Here is a 26522-nt window from a genome sequence, read left to right on the forward strand (position 1 = left end):
TGGGCACCTTTGATCTAGAAGTATTATTCTGATTAAGATTGTTAGGAATGTTTGTTAAGTAGTTTATTGAAAGTTAGGAAAAGTGATTATTTAGTAGGTGTTACTATGACCAACGTGTTTTTAGAATTTAGTTCTGAGCAGTCCTCTGAAGCCATCTTAAGAGACTTTTTCCTGACACCTTTTCTCTCCGGCGGGTGAACAACTGGCCACTGCGAACCTGCTGTTAATTACTCAATACCATTCCAGGTTTTAGTTGAATATTTGGGATGTTCTAAACCTTTTGCATATGTCTGTGTGTGCTTAAAGCTAATAAACTGCAGTTTTAGACAGAGCATGCTTACTTGCATTAATCTTTCATCAGATGGAATTGCTGTGTTCCTAATGATTTATACTTGACACTGTCTGGAGTGAAACAGTAAAGTTACTACTGCTGTGGGTTCTGAAAACCCTGGGTAACAACTGAACCAGGATGGATTCATTTTTCACAGGTGACTGAAGAACTCTCAGATAGCAGTAACTCTGTTATTGGTGATCTGATCTGGATTTGAACTAGCAGTCTACAGGTGAAGAGTGTTCCATCTTATTTCAGGGACTACTCCCTCCAGATACATAATTTTAGTTAAAATTAAACAGCACAGCTTCCGATAATTACTATATGGTTTAGGTAGTGTCATGAAGATTCAAATTGAGTGACTAGCCTCTGAAGAAGAAACTGTCTTTGAAAATATTTGTTTTCCCACTACCTAAAATGAAAATACTGCAAATGTTTAAACATACCTCTTGCATGTGGCAAATAGCCATAAAAATTGGCAAATATTTTAGTCTGTATAGAGCACTAAAAAATTTAGAAAAGGTTGCATATGAGAGCTTATTCATCATGGACACACCTTAACAAGGTTTGTTAACCAAAACGACAAGTCTCTGAAGCAATGAATTAGGAAGCAGACTATACAAAGCATCAGATTTTTTCCTTTTGAGACTTTGTTCCTGAAGACCATGTTGTTAACTTAAAAGCTCTGAAGACTCCTGTTGATTCACAAAACACATATAAAACATAGGTAGTGGCGGTGCAAACTTTCCTGCCAATGTTAGTCTCAGGGCCACCTTTAGCAATTAAAATAATACAGTCTCATATCTTTTCAGTTCTTGGTGCTTGTGCTTAGATTGCCAACAAGAGTGCAGGCTGTGGTAGGTTTTGTGATATGGCCAACTCCATTTGAAATTAGCAAAGACAACTAGAAACAATATTTTAAAAACTATTTATCAACACAGTGGTTATTAGGTATCTTATAGGTGCTCTCGCTGGTTTGTGTTGGAGAGTTAAATTAAAAATTACGTGAGGCAGCAGTTGAATGTGATTTTATTTAGTTGTTATCACAAAGAAATGGTTATGTTAAAAATAGACAAATCATAGCATTTAATTCAAGTCAGGTTTGAGGCTTTATTGCCAAACTAAGGAAAATGACTGTTTCCAAGACATAAGAACTCATATCCAAGCTTGCATAATCCAAGTTTAAAGATACTGTTTAAAGCTACAACCCATAGAATGTCTTAGCAGGAAATGTGTATTTAAAAATAAGTATCATACAGAACACCTGATACATGCAGTATGGGGGGGAAGCACACAGAAACTTAAACATTAATTTTTTTCTTTTAAAAACAAACCAATTTGCTTACAAAAACATTTCTCTGGATACACTAACATCACATATATATAAAATGCCTGAAAAACATTCAAAATAATATTTTACCTCTTACTGAAAAGATCTCAGTTCCAACAAAACTACATTTTTTCATTGGCTGCACTTAGGATTGTTAGTAAAGACGCAAGTACGAAATAAAAGTCCAGTAGTACCTTGCCACAGTGTCCAGTTCAAATAACAGTTGGCCAACAGACATCTCTTGAGCACCTCCACTGGAAATAATTTCAGCCTCCTTGCTCAACAATAAGATTACACCATGCAGTTATTGTCTACTCTGAAGTTGGAAGATGTGTGCCAAGAAGTATCAATCATTCCTTGTAACACCAAATGGGAAGTACTCAGGAAATTCATGGATAATTTTCAGTGCTTCATTGTAAAGCGCAAGATCTGAAAGAGGGACAGAAAATATTAAGACATTGTGACAAATGGATTAAAATGCTAACTAGCCCAATATAACAAGGTTGACACATTCTCTATTTTTACATTATGGAGTTTGAGAAAGTTCTTCCTCCTCCTTCAGCTAAGTCTCCCCATTTTTAGGCCTCTTTAGCTATAATTTCCTTTGACAGATGAAAACAAATATTTAGAAGAGGTTGTAGTCCAGAGTGCATGTTGGTAGTTAAGAGATGGGGAACAAAAAGGTAATTCCTTAGCAGCTATGCTGGTACTCCATGGTTTGGAAAAGTATTGTATTACTCTTGCTAACCTTCAGAACCTTGTATTATGAAAGTGGGTGCTACTGTTTATCCACTTTCTCTACAACGTCTGTTTATTTTACCTGCCTCATATTGCTTCTTGGGTCTCCTCTTGAAACTAGGTTTTTTGTTTTTCTTTTTAAAAGCTCTCTTCTCTTGGGAAATCCTTGTCATGGTTAACCATTTCTGTTGCCCTCTCTCTACCTGGTCTATTTCTTTATAGAGTTGGGGAGGGGGGGGGAGGGAGGGTGATCAAATTTAATTCTTCTGATGTTATTCACAATCCTCTAGTCTTGACTAACCTACGTCATCCATAAATTTTGCTATCTCAATATTTGCCCTTCTATCAAGTCATTTCTTTACTGCCACCAAACCCAATAAAGGGTGGGGGTACACCCCTCTTAGCCTCCTTCCAAGTCCAATGAAACAGACCAACAAACGAACCATATATTCCTGCTGTCTCTCAAATTTCTAATCTATGAGAAAGATTTACCTCATTATCTGACTACTGTTTCTTGACTAGCCTCTTGTGAGGGACTTTACCAAAGGCTTTAAAAAAAAAAAAAACAAAAAAACCCCAAGTCTATTGATTTCCCTTTATCAACCATTTTGTGGACACCATAAAGTAATTCTAACAAACCGGAGACACATTCTCTTTATGGAAGCCATGCTGGTTTGTACTTATGTCATAAGTATCTAAAGTGTTTTATAATTAAGAAGTAATCTTTGTAAATTCCTCTATTGTCCTTCAGCCTCGCTTTCCCACACCATCAAAACACTATCCAATGAATGAAGGATTGAATCCAGAGAGTACTATGTGTACACATAGCAAGTATGTGCTGTGTTCAGAAACCAATGACAGGAGTGGTACAAATGATCTACATAAGAATACTCTCTTTGGCTTGAACCAGCTCTTGCATAGGGACTTTGACATTACTGTATTTATTTTTATCTTTCTGCTTTCTTTTCTGTTCAAGGTTCTGTAATTAAGACAAGTTACTTATGTAGCCTCCATATTTAAGTCTAAGGACTTTAGGGTTTTTTAGCAACTTTCTTGTTTAGGTTCTTTCTAACTAGCTTTCCCTAAATTCCTCTCTGCCCCCAAAGTTCAATACCATAATACTACATTTTGGTATGATCTTTCCTCTGAGAATATTGCATTATGGTCACTAACTCTGGAACAAAGCTCTGGCACTGCATGGAACCCTCTGTATCAGTAGCAGAGATTTCTGGAAGCAGCTTGTGAATGTGTAGAAAAAGCTCCACTCACCACACTGGCAACTCCCGGACGGACCTGACGCATGAGAAGGGATTAGCAGACATGCCCCTTCCGTCACTGTGGAAATGTTTATAATCTAAAAAGTTACGTACGTTATTTGGAAGGCTTATCTTTTACTTACCAAAAGCGCTTTTATCTTCTCTGAACTGGACATATGACATGCACATGATAGTTGCCTGATTTGTAACTCTTCCCACTACTTCAATGACACCAGAGAGTTCTTCATCTAACTAGTGAACACACAGAAATTAAATCGTCACCAGATTAGGTTTACTATTTCCTGCATGTCACTAGTTACACACCCAGCTACAGTTTAGAAAACAATGTTTGTTACTGTAATTTGTCTGTTCCATTTCACACAATACAGTACTACTGAAATATAAGTCTACAACCTAATTCATTATTTAAAAGATCTACAGCTTTATAACCAAGAAAGGATTTAGTATTGTCTGGAACACACCGATTAGCAGCAACCCATGGGAATCTTGGGTGGGTTATGTCCTTTACAGTACAGCTGGCTCACACTGCAGGCTGGTGCAAGGGGCACGTAGATGCCATGCTTACCAGAGGTGCAGCAGGAGAAGAGTTTTTGTACTCTGAGTGCGCTGCTACAATTGTGACAGGCTTTTGCCCAGACTGTGAAAGGAATGCTCTTCATGTGTTTCAGCTATAGGTGCCTATGCAGGAGTTACAACGTAGACCCTATGTTTAGGCACCTAAAAGTGAGTAGCTTGAGCCCAGGTAATGAAGATTAAAAAAAGAAAACTGAAAATCATCATCAAGGTTGGCAATCCAAAGGTAAGTGCTTTCTTAAGCCATTTCATTATTTCTGAACATCTAGAATTTATTTCCAGCCTACCAATGAATCTCGTAGACTATGAAAAACAGGACTTTCTTTCCAGAAGGATAGATTACCTTAGGGGCCTCTTGTTATATATGTTAGAACAAGGGAGTACGCTAGGGAATAAAGGAATCTGTCAAAGGTAATATATGAGAGTGTTTATTTAAATATATATATAGGGCCCTACCAAATTCATGGCCATGAAAAACACATCACAGACCATGAAATCTGTATAGTATATGGTAAAAGCACACAAGAGACCAGATTTCACGAGGGAGACCAACATTTCTCAAATTGGGGGTCCTGAACCAAAAGGAAGTTGCGGGGTGGGGGTGTGTCACAAGGTTATTGTAGGGGGGTCAGCACTTCCGTGCTGTCTTCAGAGCTGGGTGGCCAGAGAGTGGCAGCTGCTGACTGAGGGCCCAACTCTGCAGGCAGCAGTGCAGAAGTAAAGGTGGCAATACCATACCGGGCTATCCTTATTTCTACACTGCAGCTGGTGGTGGCTCTGCCTTCAGAGCTAGGCTCCCAGCCAGCAGCCATCACTCTCCAGAGAACGGTTTCCAAAAAGGAGCAGGCCTCAGCTCCCTCTAGGCATTTATTGTCCTTTCAGTACATGATCGGAGGAAAGAAAAAAGGTTAGGACCAATAATGGTAACTTCCAAAATGACACTTAAACTTACAGGCTCGCTCAGTTCAACAGTTGTATTTTTTCCTTCTCCATCCGAAAGGATGAAAAGTTTCCCCGATGGGTGAATCTACAAAGAGATTATTAAGTCTTTAAGTACATACCTTCAAACTATCAAAGCAAATTTCTTCTGAATTATAACTTGATTCTGTACTGTACATATCACACATTCAAGAACAGTAGAAGTGTGTAAAGTTAATTATTCCCCATGTCAGCTTCAAAATATTTTTTAAGATCAAAATTCTTACTTTTTACCACCAATTTACTTCCCCCCCCCCCCTTTCTGTCAGAATAGCCGATTGAAAAAGCATCACTTGTTTTTAGCTACTTTCAGGCTATGTCTTCACTTGTTTTTAGCTACTTTCAGGCTATGTCTTCACTTGTTTTTAGCTACTTTCAGGCTATGTCTACACTATGAGTTTAGGGTGTGATTCCCCTGATTGTGTACACATACTCATGCTAATTCTCATCAAGCTAGCACAAGCATAAACAGCAGTGTAGCCATGGTAGTATGACTAATGACAGCAGAGGCATAGCTGAGTTGTGCTGAGTACATACCCTATATTTTCAGGCAGGTTTGTATTCAGCACAGCTCAGCCATGCTTCTGCTAACCGCAACCAGTGCTACTGTGGCTACACCGCTATTTATACTCACGCTAGCACAATGAGAGCTAATGCAAGTATGTGTACACGAGCAGAGGAAGCACAACTAGCTTGTAGTGTAGATATAGCCTAATTTCTTAAAGTACAGCGCTTGTGATGCAAACACAACAGATCATGATTTTTAAAAGTTTGGTTTTCACTAAAAGTTTTTTTTAAAAGTCAAATATATATATTGATGTTAGGTTCTGTAAAACCCTTTTAAACAAAATCAAAATTATGACATTGCTATAACAGCATAGAATTAGATACATTAACAATGAAAAAAGAAGAACAGGAGTACTTGTGGCACCTTAGAGACTAACAAATTTATTAGAGCATAAGCTTTCGTGGACTACAGCCCACTTCTTCGGATGCATAAGTGGGCTGTAGTCCACGAAAGCTTATGCTCTAATAAATTTGTTAGTCTCTAAGGTGCCACAAGTACTCCTGTTCTTCTTTTTGCGGATACAGACTAACACGGCTGTTACTCTGAAACCTGTCATTAACAATGAAGTGTTTGCTTAATATGGAAGAAATGCAAAAAAATATTTATTTACAATATTTTTATAATAATGCCATCTAACAGTATTAAATAATTTTTATTGTAGTTATTAAAAAGTGACCTTTTAGATGCTAATTAAGAATTAGAAAATTTTCATCTTATATATTTATCCAAAACAGGCAGTAGAGATCACATTTTCTAATTTTAAGAAAAAACCCACGACTCATGTTGAAACATAAGCTATCCATTCTTAGGTCTTTGTTTCTGTATTGTGGATTGTGTTTTTAAAACATAAGGCATGGATCATGCTCTGAAGGTCAGCACACCTGGGTTCTATCAAACCAACAAAGTAATAAATACCAGAGTGGAGAGGGTGCCACTGAGAACTTCAGACACAGACTGATATTCAACTTTATCAGCTGCTGAGTGCTTCCACTAACCTTAAAAAGTCACAGATCTCTTTGATTTTTTAAAAAAGAGGTTTAATAAATAAATAAATAAGTACAGATGACAGTCCCTAATATTACTACAACTAAAAATATTAGAGTATTCCCCTTACCCCCCCTTATTCTTTCCCCTTACCAGTGCACTGAAGTTATTTCATTGCTTCTCTATAGACAGGTTTCACACAGCACCAGGGGAGAGAGTCATTTTAATAAGCAACTCCATCTTCCAGTAAGACAACAAAAGTTAGCAAGGGGTTATGGTGTAGTCATGGAAGTTTTCAGGGCAATCAGGTCATTCATCTGTGACTGACCCCTACCCTTTCTGGATGATCAGAGAGTAAAGGATATCTAAGTAGGGTGGATAAAAATCATTTTTTTAAATAAATCAAAAAAATCGGATTTTTTTTTAAATAGTTTTTTTCCTCAAAAAGCATTTTATCAAAAAAATCCGATCTCATCATGTTCCAATAGTTCATGGATTAAAGACCCAATCATATGTGGTTCCAGGGTCTTCTGTATAGATTATTTAGGTTAATCTTTCTATCTACCCAATGGGACTCAGTGCTCAGTCTAGAAGATACCATCAGAGATGCTTAGTTTTGCAGTTCTCAAACTGTGGATTTGTCTCCAGAGATAACATGCTTGTTAACAGCAAAAATGTTTTTCAAATAAATAAATAAATAAATAAAATAATATATAGAGGTGAGAAATAACAGACCTCGATCCTATTGTCCCTCTGCAAATTTGTGTACACTGAGTCAATCCCTTACCTCTCTCTAAGAGTGCAAAGTTTCAAAAAGTTCAATAAATAGAAGATAGTTGGGGGTGGAATAGATCTGGGCAAGGACAAGTAGTCTGGAGATAAATGTGAGAAGGGAGGGATAGGCAGTAGAAACAAAAGTGAAACTGTTTGAGCAGCATATTCCAGAAGTCTTGAATTCTTTCTTAGTGTAGCCTTCATTGATTTGAGATCTACCATACCATTCTCTCGCTAGAAGGGAAAATCTATATTGCCAGCAGGTCGTCAAAGAGACCCAGTTTGGGAATATTTGAATGAAGTCCCTCTACCTGTGGGTAAGACAGGCCTGGGTGCAAAATGCAAACAGAGCAACAAAGAAATGCAATGCCTGGTTGCCCGAATGAAACAACAGCATGAGAAGTGTTCCTTTCCAGGAGGAAGCAGCATTGAAGATGATGAAAGGTTGGTAAACTTTTTTATTTCATACTTCTTTCTTAAGGACTGCTTGTCTTCCCTCTGGACTATTCTTGAATTCTTATGTTTGAGCAAAAAAAATATAGTTGTTACTCTATGGTACTATCATTTTAGATGCAGTTGTGATAAAAAAATAAATAGCTGGAAATAGGCAGATCTTCCTTTTACAATTTCACCTTTAAAGTAGTACTGAATGTCAGTGAATGCAATGAGCAATACTAAATGAGCAGTATGGTAGTAATAATTAAATAACTGCATTGGCTTATTTTGTTTAGGAGAGTCCATCCTCAACATACAGGATTCTGAAGACTATCCACCTTCAAGATTCATCATTTTCTATAGTTTCAGAGTTATCTGCCGATGATCGTGTTTGTTGCATCATGTATGTCACACAGCCACAGTATATCACCTGTAGCAAAAAGAAAAAATTGCCCAGTTTGTTTATGCAACAAACTCTCCTTTCCATATGATTGAGAACCCACACTTAATTAACCTGGTTCAGTTATTAATAGGATACAGTCCACCCAACAGAGCAGCTGTTGCAGGCAAACTGCTGAATAAAGTGTATGAAAGAGAAATTGAGCAGTGTGCAAAAGGTCTAGAGGGTGAAATTGTGAACCTGAGTCCTGATGGGTGGAGCAATGTCCACAATGATCTTGTTGTATGTGCTTGTGTGACAACAGAAGAAGGGAATGTCTTCTTACAGAAACAATTGATACATCAGGAAATGCACACCCAGAAGAATACTTACACGAAGTAGCAATAAAAGCTATAACAAACTGAAAAAAAAAAGTAGGAGGAACCAAGCTAACTCTCCCTCAAGACATGCGATGGGACTCAGTAGTGGACTGTTTTGAGAGTAGTGGACTGTTTATCAAGAACTGGCCTGATCTGAGGACAGTTTGTGAACAAAATTGTGAAAAAATAGATGGCACTGTCACAGCCAAAGTTCTCAACACTGGGCTTAAGAGAAATGTTGAACACACGCTGAGTACCCTGAAGCCTATTTCTGTAGCCTTGAACAAAATGCAGAGAGATAGCTGTTTTATTGCTGAAGCTGTTGAAATTTGGAAGGAACTGATTGAGATCTTAAAAAGAGAAATATGCAATGACAGAGTTAAATTACAAGCATTAAAAAAAACAAATGGGCAAGCACTATCTCCAGCTCATTTTCTTGCAAATAGTCTCAATACTCGGTACCAGGGTCAAACCTTAACTGCTGAAGAAGAGGAGTTGGCTATGACATGGACATGGACATCCAGAAATCATCCCTCCATAATGCCAACTATAATAAACTTCAGAGCTAAGAGTGAACCATTCAAGAAATATAGGATTGCTGATGATGTTTTAAAGAAAGTCACACCAGTGAACTGGTGGAAGTCACATAAGCACTTGGATTCAGAGACTGTTGAAGTGATAATCTCACTTAACAGCAGTAGCTTCTTCTACTGGTGTAGAAAGAATATTTTCCTCCTTTGGACTAATTCATTCCAAATTGAGAAATCGTTTGGGACCTGAAAAAGCAAAAAAGCTTGTTTTTCTTTTCCAGATTATGAACAAACAGGAAAATGAAGGTGAAGATGACTGAGCTAGCTGCAGAAGCCAATATTTTAAGTTTCTCACATTGACTTGGCGTTCATAGTCTATTTACATTTTGTTTTGTTTTTGAAAATTTCATTTAACTATTTTAGTTAAAAACAATTTTAACAAAAACAAACCTGATTTTAAAAAACTTGAATGTATATCTAAATTCAAAAATTCATATGCTTGTTTGGTAAAATATTATATGTTTGCTGTTGGAGAAAAAAATCCAGAATACATAACAGTGTTGTTTTAGTTAAATAAAACAATTTTTAAATGTCTGTCTGGTGACGTTCTCCTCCTAATACAGCATGGCAAGAAAATCCTCCAAATATTAATGATTAACCTGTTGAATTGAAGATAGTTCACCTCCCAATGACTTCATAAACATCTGCTTCAATTACCTTTGGTAAATGGAATAACCAAACAATCATTCATTTTCTGATATAGCTGTAAAACTAATCTGAAAAGTTTTCAAAATAAATCACTTTAAAAATCAGGGCTTTGGAGCTGTGCTCCGGCTCGGCTCCAGCTCCAGGCAAAAACCTGCAGCTCCACTGCTCCGGAGCTGCTCCATGCTCCGCTCCAAAGCCCTGTATTGTATAGTGTGTACCTTCTAAAAATTAAACCTACATCTATCTCTGAGTTGTGAAGAATATGTATTAAGGTTATAACAACCAACAAGAATGCACTTTTATGTAGAAATCCATTATTAAATCAAGTCTTCCTGACTAAAAAAAAAAAACCAATGAGTTGTTTTTGCTGATACAGACTAACATTCTGAAACCTGTCTTCCTGACTAGTGATTTAAATCAAATCCACTCAGTATCTAAGATCACACTTACAGATTTTAAAACTTCCTTTGATGAAGCAAACGTATCACCTATCCTCAAACATGCAAAATTTGACTTATACTAAAGAAGCCTTCAGTCATGAACTGTCCTCCAGCATCCAACATCCCTTTTCTAAACAAGCTAATTTAGAAGCTAGGGGGGAAAAAACAGTTTCAAACACTAGCTGTCAGCATCCTGAACCTGTCGGGCTTCAAAGCAGGGCACACAAAAGACAGCACTTGTTGTGCTGGTGGATGACTTCTTGTGTCCATATTCAATGGAAGTACATTCATACTCATCATGTTAGACATCTTTGGGCTACTTGATATGGTTGATCAACCAGATACTTCTGCCTGACTCCAAAAAATTGCAGGGGTTGGGGATAGACCAAAATTCCCTGAAATGGCTCAAGTCTTTCCTTTCAGAGTAAATCTGAAGAATTGCCAATAGCAATTTCTCTTCCACACTGTTTGATTTTATATGAAGCCTTTGGAAGAGCTAAGGAGACAATGCATGCTGAAGTGCCAACAGTATGCAGACTATGCTCAAGTTGACATCTCATTTACATCAAACTTAAAAACGACAACTCCTTCCTGCTCTCTCAATACTTAGACAAAGTCAGTCTTTTGATGAAGAGCAGCTGGCTAATCCGAATTGATGCTGGTTGGTTCTGAAGTACTTCTTTCTTCCTATCGCTTCAATAAATACTCCCATTATCAAAGGTCCTTGATTATTAAGTTGGTCCACAGCATGGGGTCCTTTGAACAGCTCCATGCACTTGGATACCCAAATAGCTAGAGCAGTAAAACAACAACTGTGACTGGCCAGAAGATTGTGCCTTGTCTTTTTGAGACCAGCATTCATGACTTCCAGTCTTGATTAGTGCAAATTATGCCTACGAATAAAGCCAAATGCTAATCTGACTGGTACAAAAATGCAGTAGCCTGTCTGCCTAGCAGCACAGGTCCCAAAGGCTAGGAATACATCACCTGGCTCCAGGCTCAAGACTAGTTCTCTATCTCCCGTTAAAAGTCCAGTCTGTATATTCAAAGCCCTTCAGGAGTCTGACCCTCTTTACCTAAGGGATTGTTTCTCCCTCCACAACCACAGCCTCCTTCAATAAAACCTTGTCTGCATTTAAATGTTTTCATACTTTAATTATTATGGCATAGTTAAAGTGGCAACTCCCACCCCCAGCGTAGATGCATTTATAACAGGATGATAGTACTTCCACTTTATTGCAGTTTGGTGAAGCAAACCAAGCTATACTATTCCGTCAATGTGCAAAGGCTGAAATTGTGGAAAAGCAACATCACTTGCCCCATAACCTCAGCCATGCTGAACACAACGCCATCTACAGCCTCAGAAACAACCCTGACATCATAATCAAAAAGGCTGACAAAGGAGGTGCTGTCATCATCATGAATAAATTGGAATATGACCAAGAGGCTGCTAGACAGCTCTCTAACACCACATTCTACAGGCCATTATCCTCTGATCCCACTGAGGATTACCTAAAGAAACTACACCATCTGCTAAAAAAACTCCCTGACAAAGCACAGGAACAAATCTGTACAGACACATGCCTAGAACCCCGACCAGGGGTATTCTATTTGCTACCCAAGATCCATAAACCTGGAAATCCTGGACGCCCCATCATCTCAGGCATTGGCACCCTAACATCAGGCTTGTCTGGTTATGTGGACTCTCTCCTCAGACCCTACGCTACCAGCACTCCCAGCTATCTTCGAGACACCACTGACTTCCTGAGGAAACTACAATCCATCGGTGATCTTCCAGAAAACACCATACTGGCCACTATGGACGTAGAAGCCCTCTACACTAATATTCCACACAAAGATGGACTACAAGCTATCAGGAACAGTATCCCCGATAATGTCACAGCTAACCTGGTGGCTGAACTTTGTGACTTTGTCCTCACCCACAACTATTTCACATTTGGGGACAATATATACCTTCAAGTCAGCAGCACTGCTATGGGTACCCGCATGGCCCCACAGTATGCCAACATTTTTATGGCTGACTTAGGGGACGAGAGCTAAGGAAGCATTGTTCTAACGCCCCTACTCTACTTGCGCTACATTGATGACATCTTCATCATCTGGACCCATGGAAAAGAAGCCCTTGAGGAATTCCACCATGATTTCAATAATTTCCATCCCACCATCAACCTCAGCCTAGATCAGTCCACACAAGCGGTCCATTTCCTGGACACTACTGTGCTAATAAGCGATGGTCACATAAATACCACCCTATACCGGAAACCTACTGACCTCTACACTTACCTACATGCCTCCAGCTTCCATCCAGGACACACCACACGATCCATTGTCTACAGCCAAGCTCTAAGATATAACCGCATTTGCTCCAATCCCTCAGATAGAGACAAGCATTCTTAAAACTACAATACCCACCTGCTGAAGTGAAAAAACAGATTGACAGAGCCAGACGAGTACCCAGAAGTCACCTCTTACAAGACAGGCCCAACAAAGAAAATAACAGAACACCACTAGCTGTCACCTTCAGCCCCCAAACTAAAACCTCTCCAGCGCATCATCAGAGATCTACAACCTATCCTGAAAGATGATCCTTTACTCTCACAGATCTTGGGAGACAGACCTGTCCTCGCTTACAGACAACCCCCCAACCTAAAGCAAATACTCACCAGCAACCACACATCACCGAACAAAACCACTGACCCAGGAACCTATCCTTGTAACAAAGCCCGATGCCAACTCTGTCCACATATCTATTCAAGTGACATCATCATAGGACCTAATCACATCAGCCATACCATCAGGGGCTCGTTCACCTGCACATCTACCAATGTGATATATGCCATCATGTGCCAGCAATGCCCCTCTGCCATGTACATTGGCCAAACCGGACAATCTCTACGCAAAAGAATTAATGGACACAAATCTGACATCAGGAATCAAAATACTCAAAAACCAGTGGGAGAACACTTTAACTGTCTGGTCATTCAGTGACAGACCTGCGGGTGGCTATATTACAACAGAAAAACTTCAAAAACAGACTCCAACGAGAGACTGCTGAGCTGGAATTGATATGCAAACTAGATACAATCAACTCAGGATTGAATAAGGACTGGGAATGGCTGAGCCATTACAAACATTGAATCTATCTCCCCTTGTAAGTATTCTCACACTTCTTATCAAACTGTCTGTACTGGGCTATCTTGATTATCACTTCAAAAGTTTTTTTCTCTTACTTAATTGGCCTCTCAGAGTTGGTAAGACAACTCCCACCAGTTCATGCTCTCTGTATGTGTGTATATATATCTCCTCAATATATATTCCACTCTGTATGCATCCGAAGAAGTGGGCTGTAGTCCACGAAAGCTTATGCTCTAATGAATTTGTTAGTCTCTAAGGTGCCACAAGTACTCCTGTTCTTTTTGCGAATACAGACTAACACAGCTGCTACTCTGAAACAAGCTATACTAGTATAAAATACTTTACATTGGTTTAAATGTGTCTATACTAGGGCGCTGACTGGCAAAACTATGTTGGTAAAAACACCCACCATACCACCATAGTTCTCCAGGTAAAAAATTATATCAAGATCAAGCTTAGCATGTTCGACCATAACACTGAAAGCAAACAAGCCACAGGGAGAGACTCATTCTTCCAGAGAGAGCAGGGAGAACAGAGACATACTGGCATTGTTATTTCTATTTGGGTATACTTGCCAGATGCAACAGCACGGGGCTGTGTAAATATCGTAGCACTAGGCAGATATAATTTGAACTACTTGCAATTCATTTTTAAAGACCCACTAGATCCGAAGTTGCTGGTGCCCCCCTACCTATCGTAAGCAGCGCAGGCAGCCGGGAGAGGAGCCACAGGTAGCGGGCGAGTATCCGGTGCAGAGCGGACCCCGCGGGGCTAGTGCTGCCATGCAGGGACGCCGGGGGCGGAGATGCGGCACGGAGCTACACGGGGCTCTGGGTCTGCGACACCTCGGGCCAGGACCGTGGGTAGAGCCTGCCCCGGTGCTGCCTGGCTCCGGGGAGCGGATCCCCAGCAAGGGCTGTGAGGGGACCCACAGCCGCCCCCTCCCGCCCAGCGTCGCCGAACCTGCGATCGAGGGGAGCCGCGCAGCCCGGAGCCTCATGCTGCCCTCGAGCAGAGTCCAGCAGCGGCCGATAGCCCCTCAGAGCCTGGACCCCGGGAACACGCAGGGAGGCAGCGGACTCCAAACCCTCCGGCCTGAGGAATCAGAGGAACCGGGCAGGGAGCGGCTAGCGGCGGGGGTAGGACCTTGGCAGAGTCGGGGGATCCCGCTACCTTCTCCAGTCGGCCCACGAAGCAAACGGGCTTCCCGAGGTGCTGCGCTAGGTGGCTGGTGGCGATGCGGGGCCGCGGCCCCTCGTGCACGTCCCCCATGTGGAGCAGTCCCGAGGCTCGCGCCGCGCTCTCCGCGACAGGCCACAGATCCCCTGGAGCGGCGGGAAACCAGCACTTCCGCTCTCCGAGCCCGGCAGTCACCCTGGCAACAGGGGAGGCGGGGGGGCGGGGCTTCCTCTCAGGCCGCCAATCGAACGGGACAAAATGAATTACCGACGCCCTGGAGACGTAGTCAAACGGCGCTTCTTACTGCGTGGTGGTGTCTGTGTCAGGTGTGAGGGTCAGGTGGGGACTGGCTGGAGATTGAACCCGGAAGTGAAGGCGCCAGCGCCAGGAGGTGTCGTGGTTCGGTTCGGGAGAGCGTCTGAGGCGGGTACGCAGTGAGTGAGCGGAGCAGGGCTGAGCCTTCCCCGCCGCGCGCCACAGTCCCTAGCGGAGGGGAGCCGCTTGGGGTTGCCCCTGCCCACACCCCCTGGAGCGCTGGGTGCGCAGAGGTGCTAGGGAGCGACTGGTCTCGTCTCCTCCCTCTTCCCCCCCCCCCCCCCCAGCTGTTGCACAGAGCTGGGGATGGAGGGCGGCTGATCTGGCCCGTCACTAACCCTTCCCTATTCTGATCAGAGCCGTGACTCCAGCTCGATGAAAGGCAGCCAGGTCATGTCTCCATGTGGGTGTGTTTCAGGAGGGGTTTGTGAAGGGCTGTGAGAAGCTGCTCAGACTTTATCTACATTTGAACATAAGAACGGCCATACTAGGTCAGACCAAAGGTCCATCTAGCCCAGTATCCTGTCTTCCGACCAGGGCTGGCTCCAGGCACTAGTTTCTCAAGCAGGTGCTTGGGGTGGCCGCTCCGGAGAGGGGCGGCACGTCCAGGTATTCGGAGGCAATTCAGCGGACTGTCTCTCACTCCGCCTGGGAGTGAAGGACCTCCCGCCGAATTGCTGCCGCAGATCGCGATCGCTGCTTTTTTTTTTGTTTTTGTTTTGGCTGCTTGGGGCGGCCAAAACCCTGGAGCCGGCCCTGCTTCCAACAGTGGCCAGTGCCAGATGACCTAGAAGGGAATGAACAGGTAATCCTCAGGTGAGCCATGCTGTGTTGCCCATTCCTAGCTTCTGGTAAACAGAGGCTAGGGATACCATCCTTGCCTATTCTCGCTAATAGCCATTGATGCACCTATCCTCTATGAATTTATCTAGGTTTTTTAAAAACCTTGTTATAGTCTTGGCCTTCACAACATCCTCTGGCAAGGAGTTCCACAGGTTGACTGTGTGTTGTGTGAAAAAAATACTTCCTTTTTTTTGTTTTAAACCTGCTGCCAATTAATTTCATTTGGTGGCCCCTCGTCCTTGTGTTATGAGAGAGTCAATAACGCTTCCTTATTTGCTTTCTCCACACCAGTCATGATTTTACAGACCTCTACCGTATTCCCCCTTAGTTGTCTCTTTTTCAAGCTGAAAAGTCCCAGTCTTTTTAATTTCTCCTCATATGGAAGCTATTCCATACCCCTAATCATTTTAGTTGCTCTTCTCTGTAAGTTTTCCAACTCCAATATATCTTATGAGATGGGGTGACCAGAACTGCACGCAGTTTTCAAGATGTGAGGATACCATGGATTTATATAGAGGGAATATGATATTTTCTGTCTTATTATCTATCCCTTTCTTAATGATTCCCAACATTCTGTTTACTTTTTTGACTGCTGCTGCAGCGGATGTTTTCACTTGAAATTATTTCAGTATAACTGAAGTTGCTCAGGGGTGTGAATAAGTTCCCCCTCTGAGCAATGTAAGTTATGCCAACCTAAGCGCTGGTGTAGACAGTGCCATGTTGGCAGGAGAATTTCTCTTTCCAACCTAACTCCTGCCACTTATGGGGGCTGGAGTTAAGGCCTTGTCTACGCTACTGGGGTAAGTCAACCTAAGTTACGCTATGTAGCTTAGGTCGACTTACTGCCAGGGCTTTGGAGTGGAGCCTGGAGCTGGAGCGTGGAGCAGCTCCGGAGCAGTGGAGCTGCAGGTTTTTGCCTGGAGCTGGAGTGGAGCCAGAGCACAGCTCCAAAGCCCTGCTTACTGCAGTGTCTACACAGTGCTGTGTCTCCCGTCGACTTATCTTACTCCTCTTGTTTGGGTGGAGTACTAGAGTTCACCAGAGAGCGCTCTGCGGTTGATTTAGTGGGTCTTCACTAGACCCGTTAAATTGACCCCCGTCCCTGGTAAGTGTAGACATGTCTTAAGTCAGTGGTTCTCAAACTGTGGGTTGGGACCCAGTTTTAATGGGGTCACCAGGGCTGGCTTAGACTTGCCGGGGCTTGAGGGCTTCAGCCCTGGGTGGCGTGGCTCAGGTTACAGGCCCCCTGCCTGGGGATGAAGCCTTTGGGCTTCAGCTTTGAGCCCCCCGGCCGGGGCAGTGAGGACAGGTTTTGGCTTTGGCCCACCCGGCCGGGGCGGTGAGGTCAGGTTTTGGCTTTGGCCCCGACACCTAGGGTGGTGGAATTTGGGTGGGCTCAGGCTTCAGGGGTCATGTAGTAATTTTTGTTCCCAGAAAATTGGGCCTCCCCCTCCTGTGGTCACAGTGCAATGAAGTTTGAGAACCCTGGCCTACGTCTATGCAGCTGTGCTGATATAGCACTTCTTGTGTAGATGTAGCCTCTATGCCCAGCCAGAAGGAAGTGCTTGGACCTAGGGTCCATATAGTGTTGGACCGGGCTCTTACTGTTTTTCTTCACAGTGGTGCAGTAAATTTGACTCCAGTGGTGTAATGTTACAAGTGGGTGAAAGTTCACGCACCTAAACAAGTGGTGCCTTGGGCGCTCAGGCCACAAAGCTCCCACTGATGTGAGCGCTTTCCTGTCTGGAGTGTAGTGCCTCACCCGGAACTGGAAGTGGGAATTGATAAAGGCTGTTGGTGGATGAGGCTGGAGGTGGAATTAGATCTTCAGGATGGGAGGGGAGACAAACTTTACTACCTACTGATGGTGCTGAATTGGTTCATTCTTTGAATGTTATTTTAAGGGATAAGGGCTAACCACTTCTTTAAAAATATAAACTGCTTTTACTTTCACATTTTGAGACTCTCTAATTTAATAGGGGAAATCAGTGGGGGGGAGGGATAGCTCAGTGGTTTGAGCATTGGCCTGCTAAACCCGGGGTTGTGAGTTCAGCCCTTAAGGGGGCTACTTAGGGATCTGGGGCAAAATCAGTACTTGGTCCTGTTAGTGAAGGCAGGGGGCTGGACTCAATGACCTTTCGGGGTCCCTTCCAGTTCTAGGAGATAGGATATCTCCATTAATTAAAATTAAGTGGTCAGTATGGACCTGCAAAGGCCAGCCCTGGGAGTTGCTCCCGCATAGTGTGCTTTAAAAGTGGCTTTCTGCAGTGCTTGGGTCTCCTTTACCCAGGGAGAGCTGCTGCTATTCTCAGGGTCTGTGGATGCAATTGGCTTTTCCTGCTGCCTCACCCATTGGGCACACCCAGTGCCAGGTCTCTCTTCCCCTTCACTGCCCAGTGTGCAAAATTGCCCCTCTCCCTTGACTGACTTTCCTCCCACTCCAGTCGACTTTCCTCCCACTCCAGTCATCCTTCCACCATCACTGAAGTTGTCCTTGTAGTTGCTAAGGATCCTCATTCCATGTTAATTCTAGTTAGCATTTCCTTCTGCCTCTCACACCATCAACCATCCAATTCTCCTCAAGTTCTTCTCCTACTTGAGACTTTGAGTGTTCTTTCCTTGCTCATCTATGAGCTTGTTGACTGCTAGTTTCTGTTGGTGCTCCCAAGGGGGTTTGGTCCCCCATCCCTTTGGTGCACTCCTGGGTATCTTCATCTGCTTCTTTGATTTCCCCCCCCCCCCCATCTTTGTTGATAATCCACAATTCTCCCTTTCTACCCCTGACACTTTCTTGTCTGTCCATGACTGCGTCTCTTCATATCACACTGACATATCTTTGCTAAACTCTCCCTGGACTGTCCTTTCCAGCACTCATTCTTGTGATCTTATTTGTCTATGAACCCATCATTTCCTCAAATCCAGGCTCTCATCAGATCTTGTCCTTATCTGCTCTTCTGTTTTCTATGACATTTCTATACTCTGCTGCATTTGTACCCATCCCCAGGTGCCAAATTTCTGATTCATGCAGTGATTCTTTCTCACTTGGACTACTGTGATTTCTTCGTTTCCAGCCTCTAGCTACTAGTCTCCAATCTATCGGATATGCTACAGACAAAATTGTGTTTTGCTGTCCATGTTCTCCATCCCTACACTAGTTCCCTGTCTTTTCCCAAATAAATTCAAACTAGTTCTTTTAAAGTATTTGTCGCAGGGTAGGTACACAGGGCGTCAGGTTGTTGGGGTATCAAAGTGGAGATTTAGCATCCTGTGGCCTGCCTCCTGTGTTACCACAGCTTCCTGGGCCCCCCAAGGCAGGGTAGTCTAGTAGCTGGAATCTGTGCTGTCTCCCTTTGGTGCAAGGCGGCGCGACCAAGTGACTAAAGTCAGTACGGCAGTCCTGCTGCATGGTTTGCCCCTCTGGGCATTAGCGGCCCCTGCTCCAGCGGGTCCTGACCCAGAGCCCTAGGGAACTGGTGCTTCCACAACCAGTCTCAGTCACCCAGTATCTCAGTTCCGCTCCCTGGGTCACTTCCTACCCTTCTTTCCAAGGCTGGTAGTCTCGTGATCTCCACTGTGTCTCTTCCGTTGTCGTTGGCAGTCGGCTGGGGTGGTCTGTTGGAGCCTCAGTCCAGCTGACTTCTGGGTCCTGGAGCTCCGGCAGTCTCCCTGTAGGAGCCTGCAACACACATCTGCTCTTGTTGGAGCTGGAGCATGCCCAGCAGGGGTGAGGGGATGTGGCTTCCTTGGCTGACAGAGTGTAGTTAACCCCTTCTGAACCATTGTGGGGTAGGTACACCCTGTCACAGTATTCTTGTTCTTCTTAGTGTACTTGGCCTTTCAGAAAGCCTTTGACAAGGACCTTCACCAAAGACTCCTATCCTATGACTAATTACTTGGTTAAGAGGGAAGGTTCTTTCATGGATTGGTAACTGGTTAAAAGACAGGAAACAAAGCATAGGAATAAGTGTTCAGTTTGCAGAATTGAGAGAAGTAAATACCAGGGGTCTCCAAAAGATCTGTACTGGGCCAGTGCTGTTCAACATATTCATAAACTGTCTGGAAAAGAGGAGTAAACAGTGAGGTGGCAGAGGTTTCAGACAATACAAAATTACTGAAGGTAGTTAAGTCCAAAGCAGACTGTAAAGGGTTACTCACAAAACTTGTTTCAGAGTGGTAGCCGTGTTAGTCTGTATCAGCAAAAAGGAGGAGGAGTACTTGTGGCACCTTAGACTAACAAATTTATTTGGCCATAAGCTGCATGCAGTGGAAAATACAGTAGGAAGATATATATCTATATATATTACACATACAGAGAACATGAAAAAATGAGTGTTGCCATACCAGCTCTAACGAGACTAATCAATTAAGGTGGGCTATTATCAGCAGGAGGAAAAAAAAACTTTTGTAGTAATAATCAGGGTGGCCCATTTCAAACAGTTTACAAGAAGGTGTGAGTAACAGGAGAGGGAAAATTAGCATGGGGGATATAGTTTTTACTTTGTGTAATGACCCATCCACTCTCAGTCCTTATTCAAGCCTAATTTAATGGTGTCCAGTTTGCAAATTAATTCCAGTTCTGCAGTTTCTCGTTGGAGTCTGTTTTTGAAGTTTTTGTTGTTGAAGAATTGCGTCTTTTAGGCCTGTAATTGAGTGACCAGGGAGATTGAAGTGTTCTCCGACTGGTTTTTGTGTCTGGCCAGTGTACATGGCAGAGGGGCATTGCTGGCACATGATGGCATATATCACATTGGTAGATGTGCAAGTTAATGAGCCTTTGATGTGGCTGATGTGATTAGGTCCTATGATGGTGTCCCTTGAGATGTGGACAGAGTTGGCAACGGGCTTTGTTGCAAGGATAGATTCCTGGGTTAGTGTTTTTGTTATGTGGTTGCTGGTGAGTATTTGCTTCAGATTTGGGGGCTGTCTGTAAGCGAGGACTAGCCTGTCTCCCAAGATCTGTGAGTGAAGGACAATCCCTCACGATAGGTTGTAGATCCTTGATGATGCGCTGGAGAGGTTTTAGTTGGGGGCTGAAGGTGACGGCTAGTGGCATTCTGTTACTTTCTTTGTTGGGCCTGTCCTGTAGTAGGTGACTTCTGGGTATTCTTCTGTCTCTGTCAATCTGTTTTTTCACTTCAGCAGGTGGGTGTTGTAGTTTTAAGAACACTTGATAGAGATCTTGTAGGTGTTTGTCTCTGTCTGAGGGATTGGAGCAAATGCAGTTGTATCTTAGAGCTTGGCTGTAGGCAATGGATCGTGTGATGTGGTCTGGATGAAAGCTGGAGGCATGTAGGTAAGTGTAGCGGTCAGTAGGTTTCCGGTATAGGGTGGTATTTATGTGACCATTGCTTATTAGTCCTGTAGTGTCCAGGAAGTGGATCTCTTGTGTGGACTGGTCCAGGCTGAGGTTGATGGTGGGATGGAAACTGTTGAAATCGTGGTGGAATTCCTCAAGGGCGTCTTTTCTGTGGGTCCAGATGATGATGTTGTCAATGTAGCGCAAATAGAGTAGGGGCGTTTGGGGACGAGAGCTGAGGAAGCGTTGTTCTAAGTCAGCCATAAAAATGTTGGCATGCTGTGGGGCCATACTGGTGCCCATAGCAGTGCTGCTGACTTGAAGGTATACATTGTCCTCACCCACAAGTTTCACACATTTGGGAACAAAGTCACAAAGTTCAGCCACCAGGTTTGCTGTGACATTATTGTGGATACTGTTCCTGAGGGCTTGTAGTCCATCTCTGTGTGGAATGTTGGTGTAGAGGGCTTCTACATCCATAGTGGCCAGGATGGTGTTTTCTGGAAGATCACCAGTGTATTGTAGTTTCCTCAGGAAGTCAGTGGTGTCTCGAAGATAGCTGGGAGTGCTGGTAGCGTAGGGCCTGAGGAGAGAATCTACATAGCCAGACAATCCTGCTGTAAGGGTGCCAATGCCTGATGAGGCATCCAGGATTTCCAGGTTTATGGATTTTGGGTAGCAGATAGAATACCGCTGGTCAGGGTTCTAGGGGTGTGTCTGTGCAGATTTGTTCCTGTGCTTTTTCAGGAAGTTTCTTGAGCAAATGGTGTAGTTTCTTTCGGTAACCATCAGTGGGATCAGAGGGTAATGGCCTGTAGTATGTGATGTTAGAGAGCTGGGTGACTGGGCAACAAAATTCAGTCTCGATAAATGCAGAGTAATGCACACTGGAAAACACAATCCCAAATATACATTCAAAATATGGGATTTAAATTAGCTATTGCCACTCAAGAAAGAGATCTTGGAGTCATTGTGGATAGTTCTCTGAAAACGTGACGTTGCACACGAGCAAAGTTCTGCTTTACCTAATCCAGGATCGCATTAAACAAAGCATGTAAGCAGAACTATCATCACAACAAGCTGGTTTCGGAGAGGGCCAAGGCACACATGACAGATCATGAATATCTGTCAATCATTGAAAAATGTAGAGTACAGTCATCCATTGATCCTTTGTTTCATTAACTAATCAAAAGCATTTGATACCATTCAACATGATTGTCTTTGGAGGATTTTGGCTGACAAGGATTCCAAAGCATTTTATTGAATTCACTGCAGTGTCTGCCAACACACCAGAATGTGAACAGCAGTAGGTGACAGTAAGTGGTTTTCCATTGCTGCCCAATGTGTGAGACAAATTTTGGCCCAAGCCTCTTTAACCTATATGCAGAATTTATTCTGAGACAAGCCTTGGAAAGTTTTGACAAAGTGGAAGGAGCTGGGATTTCCATTAGTGAACGTCACTTAATCAAGCTCAGATATGCTGATAACACAATACTCTTTGCTACAACCCTTGATGCAATCCAACAAATGTTGGGATCTGTAAAAACACTTAGTGATCAATATGGACTATTCCCAACTGAATACAACTGGATTGAAACAAAATAGTTGTCAATGTACGTACAACAAAAAGAGGTTTCAAGTTGACATCATGATTAATGGACAAGTTGTAGATGACTTTAGTTATCTGGGATCATGTATAGCCAAACATGACAGGTTTTCCAAAGAAATTGGAAGAAGGATAGGGTGGCTTGCTCAACCATGGCCTCATTTGTGGGAAAAAACCTTGGCATCTCAAAGTGCAACTGGTGAAATAACTAACTTTTTCCATTGCGATTTATGAATGTGAATGGTGGGAAGTTGATGTGACTGACGAGAAGAAAATTGAAGCATTTGAAATATGGTGCTGATGAAGACTCTTGCGTATCTCCTGATGGAAGAGAAGACAAATGCCTGTGTTCGAAATATTATTGAAGAGAAGCAGACCATTATATTGGAAATCAACTGATGCAAACTTGTTTACTTTGGTCACATTAGGCATAGAGATGGAAATAACCTTGAGAAAATTATGTAAAGAAATGGTGGAGGGCCTTCAGAGTGCAGGATAATCAGTGAGGAGATGGATGGATGATGTGTGGCAGATCACTAGGAAGATCAGTTTTTGAATGTTCAAAGTTAACAATGGATTTTGAAAGCTTTAGAAAATTCTGCTATATCACTGATCTTTGAACATGAATACATAGATTTGGTTAATAATTCAATAACAGCGGAATGTGTCGGGCAGTTCATATATGGTGAATAACCAGTACTTGTTTAATAAATGTAGGAAACTAGCCACAGCATAGACTTTGCTAATGCTACTGAAAAATGTTGCAGAGGTTGGAATGAATACTTAAAAATAATTAACTCAGTATTTCCTTCGAACACTTGTTTTGGTAGGCCCCCACTAAACTTTCACTTCTTTCACCACTGTATGTTCTTTTCCAAAGACTTTCCCAAGTTTAACTTAATATAAAGTAATAGAATGAAAACCTATATACATGGTGTCATAAATATAGGGGGAGGGATAGCAACCTTTATGTATGCAGTAGCATAAAATCCTTCCTTGGCAGCTGTACTGGATTGCCTTACCTGTAAGGGGTTAAGCAGTTCAAATAACCTAGTTGGCACCTGACCAGAGGGACCAATGAGGAAAGAAGATACTTTCAAATCTGTGGGGGGAGGATTTGTTTTGTTTTTGTTCTCTTTTGTTGTTCACTCTTCCTATGGAAGGAGAAGCCAAGCAGGTACAATATCTTCTGAAAATAAACCTGGAATAATCCATCTAAAACCACAGAAATTGTAAGAAGGGCAAGGAAATGCATTAGGTGTTCTTTTGTTTTTGTAACTGTAAAGCTAAGTCCAGAGGGGAATCCTCTGTGTTTAAATCTTTTTATTACCCTGTAAAGTTACCTTCCATTCTGATTTTGCAGGTGTGATTCTTTTATCTTTATAATAAAGTTCTTCTTCTAAGAACCTGATTGATTTCAGAGTCCTGAAGACAAAGGGTTTGGTCTGTGCTCACATTGCTAAGGCAATTGGTTAGTATGTTATTCTCAAGCCTCCCCAGGAAAGGGGGTAAAGGAGCTTGGAGGGATAGGGATTCCAAGTGACCCTTCCCTGAATTTTTGTGTAAATCACTTAGTGGTGGCAGCAATACCGTCCAAGGACAAGGAAAGGAATTTGTGCCTTGGGGAAGTTTTAACCTAAGCTGGTAGAATATAAACTTAGAGGGTCTTTCGTGCGGGTCCCCACATCTGTACCCCAGAGTTTAGAGTGGGTGGGAGGGAACCCTGACACATGGGATCAGAGGAAAAGAACCTAATCAATCAAACTTCTTTACAGACTGTTTTATTGAAAGTTTGAAAAATGGCAATACTGTATTCAATGGAAAGTAGAGCAATTTAGGCAAAAAGGGAAACCAAAGTAGATAATGCAACACCTTTTCAGTGGACCATAAAATAACCTGCTTATACATACAAGCTTTTGGGCAGGGGTCGGCAACATTGGCACACAGCTCGCCAGGGTAAGCACCCTGGCGGGCCGGGCCAGTTTTTTTCATCTGCTGATGCGGCAGGTTCGGCTGATCGCGGCCCCCACTGGCTGCAGTTCGCCGTCCTGGGCCAATGGGGGTGGCGAGAAGTGGCACGGGCGAGCGATGTGCTGGCCGCAGCTTCTCGCCGCCCCCATTGGCCCGGGACGGCGAACCGCGGCCAGTGGGGGCCGCGATTGGCCGAACCTACCGCGTCAGCGGGTAAATAAAACTGACCCGGCCCGCCAGGGTGCTTACCCTGGGTGCTTACCCTGGTGAGCCGCATGCCAACGTTGCCGACCCCTGCTTTTGGGGTTCCAAGTGTGTCTTGCATGTCAAGGGACTATGGTTTAATAGTTTTGTACACAACTTTTTACAATAATGGAGAATTGAAGCCGCATGTTAATGAACTCTTAATTTTGTTTTTTTCCATAAAATTAAGAAAATATACTAAAGAGGAACTCTATTTAGATTTACTATTGTAATTGTTGAAGACATACTATAGATGGTGATTCACAGCCGTTGAACTTACCGGTAATTGTCCAGCTATATCGGAAGAAGGACAGGAGACATCTGGATGTGGTTTAATTAGGCTGTAATTTTTATTAACTGTTTGTTTGCTTAAAGTGTCATGCAGTTCTTTTGCAAAGGCTGATGGAACTGGCAGTCTCTTGCTTTCCATTACAGGAAAGTCCTTCTATAGTAAATGCACCAAAAGGACAAGCAAGTCCTTCTATAGTAAATGCACCAAAATTGCTGCTTATCATCGGTGGTGGGGGAATTCATACTTTTACAGGAATCCCACCTTCCAGGAGGGGGGAAAAAAACATTTTTATTGGATTCCTACCTCTCAATATGGAATAAATTATACATATAACTTGATTTCAACGTTTCTGTACCGTAAGTGTATGCTTTTTATTAGTCATGCAGACGGCATTTGAATTGATACGGTATATATCGTTCGATTTTATTTATTTATTTTTGTTAGCTGGTAGCTTGATTAAAAATGAAATCAAGAAAGACAGATTGCATCTACGCTTCTTATCATAAAGGATGTGAGAACATTTTAAATAAATATTTGGGTGATGGAAAAAGTCACTTTTTATTTTTCTTCTGTCAAAAAAATCTCCTAAACGAGGCTTTCTCAGAACCAAGTAAATTGGGATACGGAGGGGAGAGCTTGTGGACATGGTTCAAATGAATGTCATCCTGAGTCGACTTCTAGTTTTGGTTGAAAACTTCGGAAAAGTGAGGGTTTTTTCCCCTCATGACCTTTTGTTCTGTGCCTTATTCATGAAGTCATTTTTGATAGTGTTTTCATAGCACATTAAGTCGTCTTCAACTTTTATCTAACTAATACACTGCCTGAAATGATCAAAGGTTACATTATAATGAATAGAGATGTGAAGAGCTGTCCAGGATTCAGTTTTGTATATGAATATAGTGGCTATTCAAAATTGCTGAGATTGTACATTGCAAAGCTTGGATAGTAATTTGGGTATCCACTGTTGCTGTGCAAATTATTTGTTCCACTACTAGCATGTCTAACTGGCTTGTTTTAAACTGGCCCAGAATGGTCAGTCTATAGATTTTCTTTTGGTGACAAAATAACCATGCTAAGCTTGCCTGCTTAGTTTCTTAGCAAAATGCACACTGGCCTAACTAAGAATGACCAGTCATCTGCTATTCACCATATTTGAAAATGGTATTTAAAAGCTGCTGGAAAAGTTACACAGGTAC

General features: G+C 42.5%; 2 protein-coding genes across 24 annotated transcripts in view; one reads left to right on the forward strand and one right to left on the reverse strand.

Annotated features, from left to right (window-relative positions):
- The window catches only part of UMAD1 (UBAP1-MVB12-associated (UMA) domain containing 1), a 183610-nt gene that overhangs the window by 40217 nt on the left and 116871 nt on the right, over nucleotides 1-26522 (forward strand). For 10 of the 23 annotated variants that reach the window (XR_010599143.1, XM_065587026.1, XM_065587019.1 and 7 more), the window contains exon 2: nucleotides 15140-15194. Coding sequence is in view for 18 of the 23 variants with exons in the window: in XM_065587026.1 (XP_065443098.1) it covers nucleotides 15140-15194 (55 nt within the window). In the remaining 5 variants the exon portion in view is untranslated. Of the gene's footprint in view, nucleotides 1-14932; nucleotides 15195-26522 lie in introns of those variants that run through there. The other 13 variants (XR_010599145.1, XM_065587018.1, XM_065587025.1 and 10 more) reach the window with 7 other exon arrangements.
- Nucleotides 1344-14891, reverse strand: RPA3 (replication protein A3). The gene is made up of 4 exons (XM_005299876.3): nucleotides 14755-14891; nucleotides 5202-5276; nucleotides 3799-3907; nucleotides 1344-2090 (listed from the first exon to the last, which is right to left on the reverse strand). The coding sequence occupies exons 1-4, from the start codon at nucleotides 14851-14853 to the stop codon at nucleotides 2008-2010; spliced, it is 366 nt and encodes a 121-aa protein (XP_005299933.1). The 5' UTR covers nucleotides 14854-14891; the 3' UTR covers nucleotides 1344-2007.

The sequence above is a fragment of the Chrysemys picta genome, chromosome 2, assembly GCF_011386835.1.
Source record: "Chrysemys picta bellii isolate R12L10 chromosome 2, ASM1138683v2, whole genome shotgun sequence".
Lineage (NCBI taxonomy): Eukaryota > Metazoa > Chordata > Testudines > Emydidae > Chrysemys > Chrysemys picta.